A 15467-nucleotide genomic window follows, 5' to 3' on the forward strand; every position below is an offset into this window, starting at 1 on the left:
GGGGGTGTGGATGCTAGTCACTGTAGGTGCTTAGAGGCTACTGCTGTTAGAGGACTGCCATCTTTCTCCAGAGAAGTCACCTTCAGTCTTACTGGGGGAGGGGCAGAATGGGGAGGGTGGTGGGTACCCTCTTAGTCTGTGGTTCACACCTACCATGGCTCCTCCTTCCCCCTCTCAGGCCTGCCTACATTCCTTGGGGTCTTATCCTGACCTTTACTTCCCCCTCCTACTACACCCTAGGGTGAAGCTGGTCTGGCCCCCAACCTTTCCAAGCCAGGCAATCTTGGCTAAGACTATTCAACTCCCAGCCCCTCATTTCCCAGCTGTACAATGGGGGTACAGCCCCACCTCATCAGAGACTGTGACAATTGGATAACGGAGTGGGTATCTTGTCTGTGGCCTCCCCACACACGTCTCTAGACACTGCATCATCCTGTCATTGTTTAGTCCCCAGGAGATCCTCCACCTGCTTATGGAAGGACACTCTGAAGCCTTTCAGCTCCTCTGTTCTCAGAAACTCTTTGCATGGAATCTCTTGGCTCTCCTCTGGGGGGAGGCTTGGAAGAGGCACTCTGGGAGACTCCAAACTGCTGTTTACACCCTCCTCCAACCTGGGTCAGGACATTGGGTCCCACTCACACAGGGCCATCAGGTTCACTGCCTCAGAAAGTGCTAACCTCAGGTATCAGGCTGGTCATATGGCCCAGAACACCCCAGTGCATCTCAGGAAAGGATGTCACAGAACCCAAGGGGCCTGGGGGAAGGGAAAGAAGCCCTCTATAGGTGCCACTGCCCACCCCTCAGGGCCTCTGAGCAAGGACACAACTCACTGTGCTGCTGACCTCAGGTCTGAAGGGGTTGGGAACCGGGGCAGGGGGCTGCTTCATGAGGACAGTGATATCACTCCTCTGTTCTCTGGGATAGTGCTCATTACCACAGCTGTCCAGGCTCAAAAGTCACAACAGGGTCAGCCTCCAGGCACCTGAGCAGCGTGCTGCCTGGCTCCTGTCAAAGGGAAGTTCACCTATTCCTGGGCCCTCAAATCCCCACTTTTACTCACCAGGACCTCCTCTGAGTCAAGGCCTGCAGGGTTTCAGAAACGGCAGGGAGTTTGGGCCAGGGCATCCCTCATCCTTCAACAAATGCCTCAGCTCTGTGGTCGGAATGCTGGGACTCCAACTTTGTAGCAGGTGGAGCTCTCTGAACTTCATTAGGCACGTAAATAACCAAAGGTCCACTAAATGCAAATTTCAATTCAGTGAGCATAGGTTCTGTATTTCCAATGTGCTGCCAGGTGACTCTGCTGCCAACCCTGAATTATACCAAGGACACAGGCTGACATGGTCTCAGAACTTTCTGACCCACCAGGGGACACAGCTGTTTTGGTTGCCTGGCCAACCCTTCTCGTCCCCACTTACCTACTCCCACAAGTGTGTGCCTAAGGAGCCTTGTCTTGTCTCTGTTCTGCTTCTGAGACCTCAGTCCAGAGAGTCTGGAGGACCTACCAGGGTCTCAGCAGCTGGGGGCTAGGCTCAGAAACTCTCCCCAAACCAGGGCCAGTGCTGTGAGGACTGGAAGGCCACTGCCCCTCTGCCCCTAAGGACACAGCCCCAAGGCCAGGGCAGGCTCCGGAGAGGCTTGGGTCACTCCGCAAGGCTCACGCAAGCCTGCAAGACCTAAGAAAATGAGGTTTACCCCCAAAGGCATGTGTCCTTGGACCGCAGTCCACCCTGGGGTCAAAGGAGCCCTACAGTCCAAGTGGTCAGAGAGGATGTTACCATCCGTCAGGGCAGCCACACGTAATCCCACCCACCTGCCCTAGAAGGTTGTAAGGACCACATTCCACATCTAGAGTAATTTTATTTATAGAAAAGGTGACAAGGGCTAGTCAGCCACAGTGGCCAGCTTGGCCAGAGCAGGTTAACAGTGAGGTCCACAAGGAACAGCCCCTCTCAGAGGCCAGCGGGTACATTGGGCTTCATGGGTGCACCTGGGGCTAGAAGGTGGGCTCCCCAGGAGCTCTGTCCATGGACAGTTGGTGCTGCTGGAAGGAGGGTCCATGGGTTGGTCCAGGAGGCCTGACTACAGCAGGGACAGAGACGGGCACCTGCCATCACCTTCCCACTTGCCCACAGGCTCTGGGCCCCTTTGCCTCAATGCCTGGAGATGCGCTGGTCTGGGTAGGATGGACAAAGCCAGGGAGGAGGTCTGGGCATGGCTTAGAAGCCCTTCTCGATGCTCAGGGTGCTCCGTGTGACGTGCTCCAGCTCCCCCGACACGTAGTCAGCCATGCTGATGCGGTAGTGTGCCAGCATCTTCAGCATAAGCCTCAGGTTCAGCCACCACTGCTCCCGGGGCATGCGGTGCCTGCAGTCAGGCGGGTAGCTCAGGGCTCAGTCCATATGCGCACACACCCACGCTCCCTCCCCTCCTACCTTCCCTGGGTTTCCAGTCCACAACCTGACCCCTAACCCCTGTGCCCTGCCCCACACTGCACACTCCTACCTCCCCCAGCTTCTCCAATCCCTGTGCTTGGCCCAGTTCCCACTGAGCCCCACCCTGCGCTCCCTGCACATCATGCCCCCCATGTACAAGCCCCTCCCTCTGAACACCACAAGCTGTCTTACAGCCCGGCCCCTCAGCAGTTGATCTACTTGAAAGATAAGATATGTGGTTGTGTGGGGACATGCCTTAGTGCCCTATCCCTCCAGGGCCTGGTACCAAGAAGGAGCCCCTAGGCCTGACCAGTCCCCAGGCTTCTCCAGGCTCCTCCTCCTTCACTCTACCCCCACCCCACGTTCTGCCCTTGGAAGACTGTGGGAGTGGAGCAGGGCCTAGAGTGACAGCCCTGAGTTTGAGGCCTGCTCTGAGTATCTTCACAAGACCCCAGGCCTGACCTTGGGGATAGGCACAGCCTGGGGTGGGACTTACTCAAAGTCCGTATCTTTCTTGAGCTCTGTGACAGGGCTAAAGGCCACTGCCTTCTTCTTCAGGCCGATCACGCAGGCTGAGTCAGGAGTATTGGCGAACACCCGCCCTGTGGATTGAGGCAGGTGTCAGGAGCCAAGCCCTGCACAGGGCAGGCAGGGCTCACGGCCACTGGCCCCCACCCCATGCATGTACCCTTGCGGTAGACTGCCTGCAGCTTCTCCGACATCCACAGCATGGCCTTCACCCCCAGCTTGGTGCCATAGTTTCGGTCAAAGGGGGTTGGAGCGCCACCCTGCAAGCAGAAGGGGTAAGGCCACATAGGCCTGGGCAGGGAGAGGGAGCCCCAACCAGGGAGCAGCAATGAGCCCCACAGTGTGGCCATATCATGACCTCACGGGAAACCTTCCAGAGGAACTTCTGGATACTCTTACCCTTCCGACCTCTGCTTTTGCCAGTGCTATTCCCTCTTCCTGGAGGGCCTGGTTACTTTTCTCCACTTCCTCACTGTGGCAGGCAGAGGGCTGCCAGGTCACTGGGCTGGGATGACCCCAGTGATCCCCATCAGTAAGCTATAACTCCCATGGGAGAGGGAGGCCAGACAAAAGGACTTGGACCTCATGTCAGGCGTGATCCTGCAGTCACTGAGGTGGATGGCACACCAGGGTTTAGATGTTCAGGTGGTGGTCACAGGAAGACAAAAGACACTGTAGGCAACCTAGCAAAGAACTTGGAGCAGGACTTGGGGTTGGGGTTTGACTGCCCCCTATTTCCTGTAAGAACTCAGCAAGACACAAAACCTCTCTAAGCCTCTGTCTGGGACTCCATGGCCCCAGAAAAGAGATGGGGAGATAAAGGGGCTGGGCTCCTGACATATGGAAAAACCCTGGCTCTGACCAGGGGCTCCACCTTCCAGAATGTGCCTCCCCTACCTGTTGCAGGTGGCCCAGAACATTGGTCCTGCAGTCAAATACACCCTTCCCTTCTGACGAATACAGGTTATACAGGAACTCCGTGGTGTAGTATTCATGGGACTTCTCATTTCTGGCAGAAGGAACCAGAGGGGAGCTGGGTTAAGTGGCGCTAGTTTAATCTTAAACTGCAGGATCTGACCACAGGCTGGGTTTGGGAGAGGCAACGCTGATGCTCTTGGGAAAGCCACATCCCCAATCCCTTCCCAAGGCCTTTTGCTGCCCAGCTGCCCCTCCAACAGCCACTTGGTAGCTTTCCCACTCCACCAGCCCCTCAGGTCTGGAAGCATTCACTGAAGCTCGGCAGACCTCACCCCTCCCAGGCTCCCTACACCCAGGCCCCAAGCAGCCGCACCGAAGCACCAGGCCCCTCTGGATCTCTGTCTTCATCTTCTCCGTCATATGCTCCACATTTGCCTGAAGAGAAGAAGGGACACACATGGAATGGTCTCAGTGTCCTGGAGGGGCCAGACAAGCACTGGTCTGCAGCCCCAAGGCTGTCTGGGGAGGAATTCCAAGCAAAGGATGGGCAGGTCAACAATGTGGCCCGAGGCCACTTCAGATGGGGTGGGGGATGGGGAGAATGATGTAGGAATGCTGAGGGTGACAGGCATGGAAGGTGGGGGCATGTGTGCAGGGCCTGAGGCTGGACAGGGCATGGGCACTTTGGGAAAAGTATGCTAGGCAAAGAAGCATGAAGAAAACCAAAGATACATGGAAAGAATTACTCAAAGGGACTAGTGGGCCATGTGAACGTCAGCCTCTATGACCATGAGATCAGAAGAATTAGATGATGCCAGGCTGCCACTGTCAACCACTTGGAAAGGGATCAGTACAGGAGATCCTGGATAGAGTGGGAGAACAATATGGAACAAAAATCACAATCATAAAAAAAGACCAGGTTTACTGGTCTGATGGAGCCTGGTGAGACCTCTGAGACTACAGCCCCTAGTTACCCTTCAGTTCCAGAACTGAACTCACTCCCATGGCTTCCAGCCAAATAATAGACAAGCATATGGGGTGAACATTTACATCAGGTGGATACACTCTTTAGAGCAATCAATCATGAGAAAACAGAAGGGCAGTATTTTTACAGGGAGATAGCTCAAGGGGCAGGAATGCATAGGAAAGAAGGACACAGGGAAGAAGTAACTACAGGGAGGAAGTAGGAAGAGAGCTATTACATTGTGGGGAATTGCAGTCAATGTCATGAAACAAAATGTGTATGAACTGCTCTGTGGAAAATGAATTTGCTGTGTAAACTTTCACCCAAATCACAATAAAAATTAAAAAAAAATAAAACTCTACTCAGCCAAAGGTAGCAACTGGACTTGAAGCCAGGCAGGGTGGGGCATGGCCACAGTTTCAAGGGAGAGGGCATGGGGGATGGTAGGCTGGGGTTTTCAAATAGGCCATGAGCTCCAAGGCAGTCAGGTCATGACTCCTTCACAGCATGCCCAGCCTGGTTGAACCCCAACCTCACACATGCCTCAGGAGCAGACCAGGTCCAGCCCTGTGGGGTGGACCATGGGGGTGGTCTGCAGTGGGCTGGGAATGGGGACTGAGGACAGGGGTGAGCTGGGCACACCTTTAGGTCATGGATGTTGAATGGGTCCTCGAAAACGTAGGCAGCATCGGCACCCACAGCAATGCCTGTCACGGTGGCCAGGTAGCCGCAGTAGCCTCCCATGGTCTCCACGATGAACACACGACGCTTGGTCCCTGACGCTGACTGCTTAATGCGGTCACAGCTCTGCAGGGCCACAGGGTTGTCAGGGTCTCCATACCCCTCCCTGTGATAGGCAGGGACCTAGTCGCTCTACCCAATAAAGTGGCCCCATACATGGACTTGGGAAGAGCCAAAGGCTGGAGAAGGGGAGGCCAGTGGGAAGTGAGAGGAAATACCCATACACAAGGGTGGTCTTAGGGGCCAGAGCTGGCCTGTGCTTGCTAGGGGGTTGGGGAAGTTTCTACTTATTGGAACTGTGCCCCTTAGTGTGGGCTTCTGCAAAGGGAGCTCCATCCCTGAAGGCACTCAAAAGGAAAGTTGAAGGGGTGCAAAATTCCCTCAAAAGGCTCCTGAGGAGGTTCTGAGGTTTAGACTTTCACCCACATCTCAAGGGCAATGCATCCTCAAAGTCCAGGCCAGGTCCTTATACATCAATCCTTTCTGTACCCTCAAGGTCCCATGCCCCAGGCCTCCCCATCCTCCTCAGCCACAGCGAGTCTCTCCAGGTGTTTTCCTTCTTCCTGTAGCCCTTCTCATCCTCAGCCCCAAGCCCCCTGCACTCCCACTGCAGTACCCATCCAGGTGTGTGCCCAGTCTAGACTGAACAGGGGTGCCAGCATTGGGATACCCTGTCCTGGTTCAAGAAAACCAAGAGACCCCATGGTCTACCACAGGGTCATACAGCAGGGCATATCTGCCCTAGGAGCCCATCTTTGGCTCTGAATTTCCCCAAGCAAGTCATGTGAGGGATGCCCTCAGCAGGAGGGACCATGCCCCAGCATCTAGGGTGGAAGGGATAGAAGGGTGGGATCAGTAAGAAGAAGTCTATAGAGTGAGCCCCAGGATGGGGGTGAGGTGCCCTGGCACTGCACCTCCATGGCAGCATTGACGGCGGTGTCGGAGCCCAGGCTGAAGTCGGTGCCAGGCACGTTGTTGCTGATGGTGGCCGGGATGACGCACATGACAATGCAGAGCTCCTCATAGTGCCCACGCGCCTCCACCAGCTGCAGCACGCCCTCATAGGCCTGTGGTCAGGAAGGGGGGCTGCAGTGGATGGGCTCAGACAGGGCCGCAGGCCTGCTCCGCAACCCTTCTCATTCCCCTTCCCAAAACTGGGCCAGGAGGCAGGAGTCATGCCCAAGAGCTCAGTGGCCTGCTGTGGGCCCAGTGTAATCTAAGGATACCTTGCTTCCCAGGAGACTAGGCTGGACTTAGCCCACGGGGGATGCCCCCGTCCACCCTCCTCTACCTCAACCTCACTCCCACAGTCTGAACAGGCTCAGCTTTTTGAGGAAAGGGGAAAGAACCATTGTTTATTCATTTTTTATTAATTGATTGCCAGTCCAGCCTATCCAGCCCATCCAGGGCCATCTTGCTTAGCACTCACTCTGTGAGATACATGCTATGACCTGCACAGGTAGCCTGAAGCCAGACACTCAGGTCCCTCCTGCCCCAAACTTCTACCCCTGGAGGCAAAATTGAGTGCTCTCTCTCCTTAGGCTCAGAGCTAAGGAGGCAGGTACTTCCTCCCCCTCTTCCCCTTTTTCTTCCACCTCTTCCTGCTCCTTCCCTTCCTCCTTCCCTACTTCATTCCCACTTCCTCTTCCCCTTTCCCCCTTCCTCCTCTTTGACCTTCTCCTTCCCTCCCCTATTTCCCCCTCATTCTCTTCCTCTTCCTTCTCCTCCCCTGCACCTCCACCTTCCCCAGCACTCATTTGTACTTGGTGAAAGATAAAACCTCCAAATCCACCTCCAGTTACAAACACTTCTCACAGGGGAGTCCTGCTCAGCCCCGCTGGCTCATGGAAACACTCCCAACAGGTAGATTTTCTGGAAGGGCCACCTCAGCAGAGGGGAGCTGCTCCTGGGGTCTCACTGTCCCAGCTGTCACTGAGGGCAGCCCGCTCACCTCAAACCCGCCGACAACCAGCAGGGCATGGATGTTGTGGATGCGGATGTTGTCTACAATCTTCTCCACGTAGCTCTTGGGAAGGGTCCTGCAGCCAGACACAATCACAAAGTAAACACGCATGAACACATGTGAACATGGGTCACGCCTGTCACTCCAGCCCAGGGCTGGAAAGACACATATCACATTCCCTCTGATCACAGAATAGACCATTCCTGGGCCATCCCCAAACCAATGAGTCCCTGGAAACCCTCTGGGATGTGGTGACATGACGTCAACTTTAGAGCTGAGAAGACAGATGCTCAGCACCTGGGAGTGGGTGTGTAATTCCACGGGCTCCCCCTCATCGAGAAGGGCAGCTGGGACCCTCCTCCCACCTCGGCTTCCAATCTCAGTTCTCCACCCTGTGGTGCCAGCCTCTCTGCCCTGGGAGACCCAGCCCTTATCCTCCCCTCTAGGACCCAGGGACCTGGGCCAGCCACTGCTTTTCTGGCTGCAGGCCTGGCCTGGAGCCACCACTGCTTTTCCTGAGGCCTTAGCTTCCCTGAGGGGGACACAGAGGCAACGTGAGTTGCTTCCTCAGGCCTCTCTAGCCAATTAGAGTGGGATGGGGCAGCTAGTTCCTGCAGCTGCCCAAGGCAACAATCCCTCTCCATGGCTACTCCAGGGAGCTTCCCAGGCCCTTGTGGCTCCCCTCCTTCCCTAAGCAGGTGCAGAGACCACCAGGCCCTAAGATGACATGACCACAGATGGCAGAACATGCATGGACACCTCTTCCCCCTCTTCCCTCCTTCCTGTCCCCAGGAGAGCTGACCAAGTACCCACTGTAGGCCTATAGCCACCTGAGCAGCATTCCCTCATACAAGTGACCTTATCAGGTGAGCTCCCACCAGGGAGGCCCTCACAAGAGGGCCAGCTCAGAGCCGATCACCTACCCAAAACGGGTTCCCTTCCCAGGGCCTCAGGCTGTCCTCCCCTGGCAGCCTGGAGACCATGCCAGAGATTGCCCACCCCCAATGCCCACATGGCCAGAGAGCCTGGGCCTCAGAAGCACCTCACCTCTTGGTTCCCAGCATTGAGCCACCACGCCCCAACCAGCCAGCCACATCATGCCAGCATACTTCCTGCACCTGTCAGGGGAGGCTCAGCTTTAAGAGGGTCGGGTCAGATAATTTACACCAGCTCTCTGCTCTTTGGGTAGGGGAGGTCCCTGTGCTGGAGGTCGGGATTGCAGACATGGTCCTAGTCTCTGGGTGCTTAAGGTTGGTGAGGGTAGCATGGCTGCCAGCACTCACACCTCCATCACCTATCACCCAAAAGGGTCTCTGGTTTGCCTTCTTCATTCACCTGAACTGGACCATTTCACAAGGCTGCACGTCACAAGCAAACTGGGGCTAAGCTATGAACAAGCCAACAAACACACCAGCCCAGTCCCAACAGGGAAGCAGCCCTGGTCCTCAGCCCCTGGCCACCACCTACCTGTCCTTTGGCCAGCCCCTCAAAGCCGTCGTGCACAACGTAGACCGTGTGGCCGTGGCAGATGCCAGTGCGTACTGCTGCACGCACGGCCGCATTCATGCCAGCCGCCGGGGCCCCCACATTCAGGATGGCAAGGGAGAAGTTGGTCTTTGAAGAGAAGTGGAAGGAGATAAGAATGTGAGACATAGTGGGGTGGGGCAGGCTCTTTCAAGTCCAGGAAAAGGGGCCCAGGTGCTCAAGCAGTCACACTGCCAGCAAGGCAGCTCCCTGGAACAGACACATCTGTCCTGCTAACTTCAGCAGATTTTTATAATGGCCAATGGAGGCATTATACCTCTCCAACTGATGAATAGCCAAGGCCTCAAGCAGAGTGGTGAGCATAAATGCCACCGTGAGTAACAGTCAGGCTGTAGAGCACCTGCCGAAGCCTTCAACCGTAACCTCACTCCTCAGGGCCAGAGCAGCCCCCAAAACTTCTCCCCCAAGAGAGACAAGGCCAGTACAGCTATACTTCTAAAGGTGCTGGTGGCCACAGCTGGTATCGGATTACCCAAAAAGCAAGGTAAGCACAGGCTCACTTGTGCTTACTTATAATCTGTAGTGAACAGTTTCACATTTTTTTTACCATATCAAAGATTCTGCTTCTAGGTATGGCTAGCATCTGTCTTCCTCCTAACCCACAGTATCTTCCTATAGAATCAAGCCTCTTTTCAAATACACAATCCCTGACAGTAACCTATAAGGAACATAAGTATTTATTACAGATTAGTGAGTAAGGTTGGGCATTCCTACTTCCGTAGTGATACTGCCTCGGAAACCCAAGGAGGGGTCGCTATGAGTCGGGGCCGACTCGACAGCACATAACAACAACAACAAGTGAGTAAGCACAAATAAGCCCATGCTTACCTTGCTTATTGGGTAATCCACCCTTGATAAGGAAGTACAAAGAAACCAAAACCAAAACAAAACAAAAAAAACAGTTGCCATTGAGTTGTCTCTGACCCATGACAACCCTGTGTGTGGGAGTAGAACCGTGCACGGTCCATACAGTTTTCAACACCTGATTTTTTGAAATTCAGTGTCTAGATTGCCAGGCCTTTCTTCTGAGGCACTCTGGGTGGACTTGAACCTCCAACCCTTCAGGTAGGAGCTGAGCACATAACCATTTGCATCACCCAGGGACTTAAAAAAAAAACAAAACTGAATGCAATTTGAAAACTATAGTTAATTTAACCCAATACATCCCGAATATGATCCCTCTGACCTGGAATCAGTACACTAAATCACTGATGAGAGTGTACATTCTGTCTTCACACAAAATCTTTGGAATTAGTGTTGTTTGGCACGTCAGCTCGTCTCACTCAGACCAGTTGCATTTTGAGTGTTTTGTGGCACCTGTGGCTGGTGGCTCCATGCCGGGCAGTGGGCTCTAAGTATCCCCTAGTATCCAGTAACCAGCCAGCCTACTGCCCCAGAAGCAGTACTGCCCCAGACCCATCCTGGGAGTAATATGGAGGCTCATCTGTCTCCCCATAGCCTGGTACTGACAGTGTTTGGGATAAAAGGAGTTGAAGAAAACAGGACACTCAGAGATGAGCTCTCACAGATGGGTGCCTGGATGCCCACCCTACACCACCACCACAAGGTGGGCAGCAGAAATACAACAACTAGTCCCTACAGTGGCCATCACATCTGCCAGGGCTCACTGCTTTGTGCCAGCTGCCACACCGTGCCCCCACCCTTCCGGGGGAAGACTGGCCTTATCCTCATTTTGTAGCTGAAGAGACTGTGGGTGAGGGTGGGGGTTGGAGGTTAAGCAGTCTCTCATCCAAGGCAGATCCTATAGCACCAAGAATCAATCTTACGTCTGTGCTGCCATCTCACCCATGTGGGTTAGTAAAGGGGTGTGTCCACCCTCATGACACCCCAGGGAGGCAGTGAGTATGCATAGGCAGAGAACAGACCGAAACAGAGGGGACCTCCTGGCTGCCCCAGTCCCAGGGACAAATACTCACAGAGGAGAGTCTGGCAACAGAGGATGGTGGAGGCTTGGGTAAAGGACAGAGCCCTGGCAGAGCAACTGGCCCAACTGAGCAAGGGGGAGGTGGCTCCCTGGTGTGCTCACAGACTCTGGTCCTCAGCCCCTCTCCTACCCCTGGCCCCCAGCCTCTGGCCAAATTGGACTTCTGCATCCTCCACCTGCTAGCCCCATGTGATGGCTCAAGGTGCATGGTGCCAAGACACCACTGTCTGTGACTACCTTGATAACATCCTTTCCTTGTCTCACAGTCATTCAGAAATGTCTTTGATCAACCTGATTTTAAGAGAGCTCATTTCCTCAGGCTTTTGGCTATTTTAGCAAGCTTCATAAATGATCCCTCCTCCCTGAGTTAAATGTATTAACCTGACCTAGATTTTCCTCAGCTCTTTGTGAAGCAGCCAGGCAACAGCACGCTTGGTGCTCCCTGCCTCTCCAGACATGGGCTGTCAGGATCCACAGGCAAGCAGCACTGGGGCCTGCAGCGGCCAGAGCCAGGCACACAGAAGAGATCACAGCAGAAGGGGCTGTGACTCAGTGGGGCCAGCACCAGCTCACAGGGGCACCCTGAAGCTGCGTATAAAGGCACATTTGCAGCAGGGGCCAGCATGGAGGCTGCAGAGAGAAGAGGACCAGAGGCCCTGTCATGCACGCACCTTACCTTCTCTTTGGCGATCTTCTGGTGCGCAAGGCGCTTATAGATGTTCCAGTTGTTCTCGAAGCTCCTAAAAAGGAAGCTGGTCATGCACCACACAGCCTGTAGCTCAGCACATAGCCACATGAACAGAAGGTCACACGGTCTCAGGAAGCATGACATGTGGCTCAGCATGCAGTCACAAAGACACAGAGTCACACAGCACATGGCCCCACAACTAAGTAGGTCACACAGCATGAAGCTCAGGCAGCAACGTGGTACGCAATCATACAGTACACACGCAGTATGCAACAACACAGCACAGGGCCCTGCAGCTCAGTCCTGCAGCAGGTGGCTTGCAACTCAGCCACAGAGGAGCTGGACACATACAGAGTCCAAGGAAACTGGCCACACAGCAGCCCACAGTTCAATCACAAAGGAGCTGGACATGTGCGGAGTGCCACTCAAACCCACAATCCCTCAGTTAGGTGCCACTGCTTGAAGGTATAAGATGCCATAGCCTGAAGGCCCACTGAACACGAGATGGCAACATCTCCCATAGCACAGTCCACACCCCATGTCCACCTGTGCATACCGAGGCTCTTCAGCAGTTTCCAGGCAGCACCTTCCAGCCCCTTGATCTGTGCCTGCATTCTCACACTGCCCACTCCACGGCACCATGTCCACTGGCCTCCGCCTGTCTCTCCCACCCACGAGACTGCTCCTTCCCCTTGCTGTTGTTGTTAGGTGCTGTCGAGTTGGACCCGACTCATAGCGACCCCTCCTTGGGTTTCCGAGGCAGTATCACTACGGAAGGAGATTGCCCCATCTTCCTTCTGAGGAGTGGCTGATGGGTTTGAACTGCCAGCCTTCTGGTTAGCAGTCAAGTGCCTTAGGCTCCTTAGTTCAACTTCAGAACTCTGGAGAGAGTTCCAGGCTGAACCCGCAGCCTGCCTCTTCCTCACACTCAGGGCACGCCACAGCCTAGGCATAGCTGTGAGAGGGCCATGTGAGCCAGCAGATCCCTCAAACATGCCCCCTGGGCCTCACCTGCCCCGGAGCTGGATGGCCTCCTCAAAACGTTTCTCGTCCATGGCCTTCTGCACTTCCTTCGTCTTAGAGAGGAGAAACAGAGCACAAGGGCAGGGCCTGGCACATACACATTCACTGCCAGGCCGAGCCCAGCCAGGGGAGGGAAAGACAATCCCAGACTTGTTGCTAGAGCAACAGCCACTGCACAGGCCAACTCTCAAGAAGGTAGGGAGACCCACAGGGCCGGCCCTGGGCCCCACTCGTCTTCGGTTTCCAGGGGCCTAGCCAGGGCATGAGGAACAGAGGGTGGGGCTGGTCAAGCCTGCCCCAAACCAAACCCAACTAAGGTCACAGCAAGAGGCTCTTCAAAGGGAAGTACCACATCTCCCCCTCTGACTCATCAGCCCATCCTTCCCTCACCAGCCCTGCTCTGGCCCGCAGCTGCAGGGCCCCTGAAACCTGCTGAGTCAGACTTATTGACTCCCTTGGCTCCACCTAACAACCCCTGGAATCACTCAGCACCCCTTGGCTCACCCTGGATCCCCATGGCACCCCTCAACTCACCCTGGATTCCCCATTTCCCTTCATGTGCTCCTCTGTTGATCCCCCACCTCCAGCTGCCCCCTGGATCCTTACAATTTTAATACCTCTCTAGGGGCCTGTCTGAAGTCCCACCTTACAGATATGATCACATTTCCCTCTCTTATCAGTTGACAGGGGCCTGGAAAGCTTGGCCCCACTAGACATCCAACATGCAGGCTTTGGGTTTCCCCAGAAGCAGGGGTGTGACTAAATTGAAAGGGTGGAGCTGAGTGGTGGAGGCATGGCCAAGAGAAAGAAGCCTGGCCAAACAGTGGGAGCACCCGAGTGCTTAGTACTCACCATCTGCACACACTCCATGAGGGGCAGCCGCACTGACTGGTTCCCCGAGAGGCTGACCACGCAGGCTGGTGTTTCAGGTGTGGCTTCCAGGAGTGCCATCACCGCCTCCATGCCCATCTTGCTACTCTACATGAGGAGAAGGGTGGGTTGGCTTCTAGGGACTGGCCTACCCCCAACCACACATGCACACATGAAAACACATGTGTGCACACACATTCAAACAATACCCCACCTACCAGGACACGGTCAAACGCTGAAGGGGTCCCTCCCCTCTGTACATGGCCCAGCACGGTCACGCGTGTGTCAAAGCCCAGCCGCTGGACCACCAACTGCTCAGAGGGAGATACAGTCAGAAGTCCCAGGACTCACTTCCCCAGCCCCAGCCTAGCTACAGGCATTCTAACCTGTTTAGCACCCCTGCCCTATCACAAAGACTCCAGGGTATCAGCCAACCAGGTCCCCCACAGAGTTGGCCTGGGGTCCATGCCCACAGCCTTTAAGTGTGGGGTCAGAATCCATCAGGCCATGGTTCTTAGGTCACAGTGCATAGAGAGAGCCACCGATGAGGAAATGCTAGCTGGAGACAGGATCACCCACTCCAGGATCACTCCACTCCACCCCTTACCCACCCACGGTGGCCAGCGGGTAAGGGGGTATGGTCGGGCAGGGTCAGTCATTGGTTTGGCTGCTTTGGGCAGAGGAAGGGGGACTGGACTGCAGGGAGCATGTCCTAAATGAGGACAGAAACCAAAGAGTCTGGGCTCCCTCAATCTCTGGGCCGGGCACAGGTTCAGGCCTGAGTCCAGGGCTTCTCAGGTACCCAACCACATCCACCCACACCTGCTTATCGCTTGGAAGGAAAGATCTTCCATTGCCCCATCCCTGGAACAGAGCTGACCCCCAAATCTGACCAAAATAAAGCACCTCTCTGGTATGCTAGAGTGGGAGTCTAAGCATGAGGGCACAAAGAAGTGCCCCACCCACTCCCAACTATGTGACCCTGTGCCTTGCCTCATCCATGTGACAGGGCCTCCCAGCCCCTTACTGGCACACTTACATCCTTCACGTAGCTGGATGTGATGGGCTTCCCATTGCGGTCGATGGCGCCCTCAGCGATGATGATGATGTTCAGTCGGGACCCACGACTCCGAGTCTACTCCAAAGACAAACCGCTGGGCTCAGCCATCTGCCCCGACACAGCCACCAGCTGCTCTGGAGTGGCCTCCACCCCTACACTGCCATCCTTCAGTAGGGTCCTGGCCCCGCCCACTACAGTGCTCACTAGTTCATAGTCCTCCCAACCCACATGAGGTACGCAAAATCACCCCTATTCTGCAGAGAGGAAATGAGACCTAAGGGGCTTGAGGTCACCTCTTGGAGAATGGGCCTGAGGTCAGCCCACAGGGCCTCTGGTCAAGGAAGAGTGAGGGGCAGAAAGGGAGGAAGAGCTTGATGGGTGTAAGCTGGGGGGCTCTTGACCTACCAGTCTGAGGAACGGGGCTACTGAGAAGGGTACCCTTGGGGCTGGGCCCAAGGCAGACAGCACAGTGGGGTCAGGTCTGGGTAAGGCAGGCTTGGAGAAGCCCCTTGTGCTCCTAGAGGAGGGCTCTTGAGCACCAGAGCTGGAATGCTTTTGAGGGAGGACAGGGGTGGCAGGAATTGGCACTGTGTCCCAGAGCCATTAGGCTCACAGCTAACTGGACAGTCGGGTCTCCACGAGTCCCACCTCAGAGTGCTGGCCACAGACCAGTGCTTCCCAGAGCCCTGCGGCCTGGAAACAGTCCCCTTCTCCAGTCCCTCTCCAGGGCTGTAGGTAGAGCCACATACACCACCCCCTATACTGGCCATGCCCCAGTCTCTGAGTG

General features: G+C 55.3%; 1 protein-coding gene across 1 annotated transcript in view; it reads right to left on the minus strand.

The window, feature by feature from the left end:
- Positions 1 to 2219: 2219 nt before the first annotated feature.
- The window catches only part of PFKL (phosphofructokinase, liver type), a 35401-nt gene continuing 22153 nt past the window's right edge, over positions 2220 to 15467 (minus strand). Inside the window, exons 8-22 of the mRNA XM_007947247.2 lie at positions 14660 to 14755; positions 13839 to 13931; positions 13603 to 13728; positions 12739 to 12803; positions 11716 to 11779; positions 9017 to 9163; positions 8597 to 8667; positions 7538 to 7625; positions 6501 to 6653; positions 5488 to 5652; positions 4255 to 4316; positions 3861 to 3972; positions 3124 to 3223; positions 2932 to 3037; positions 2220 to 2367 (exon numbers count right to left, since the gene is read on the minus strand). Of these exons, the coding sequence (XP_007945438.1) occupies positions 2220 to 2367; positions 2932 to 3037; positions 3124 to 3223; positions 3861 to 3972; positions 4255 to 4316; positions 5488 to 5652; positions 6501 to 6653; positions 7538 to 7625; positions 8597 to 8667; positions 9017 to 9163; positions 11716 to 11779; positions 12739 to 12803; positions 13603 to 13728; positions 13839 to 13931; positions 14660 to 14755 (1596 nt within the window). The remainder of the gene's footprint in view (positions 2368 to 2931; positions 3038 to 3123; positions 3224 to 3860; positions 3973 to 4254; positions 4317 to 5487; positions 5653 to 6500; positions 6654 to 7537; positions 7626 to 8596; positions 8668 to 9016; positions 9164 to 11715; positions 11780 to 12738; positions 12804 to 13602; positions 13729 to 13838; positions 13932 to 14659; positions 14756 to 15467) is intronic.

This window comes from Orycteropus afer, unplaced genomic scaffold, assembly GCF_000298275.1.
Source record: "Orycteropus afer afer isolate SDZICR_OR568_19922 unplaced genomic scaffold, OryAfe1.0 scaffold00179, whole genome shotgun sequence".
Classification (NCBI taxonomy): domain Eukaryota; kingdom Metazoa; phylum Chordata; class Mammalia; order Tubulidentata; family Orycteropodidae; genus Orycteropus; species Orycteropus afer.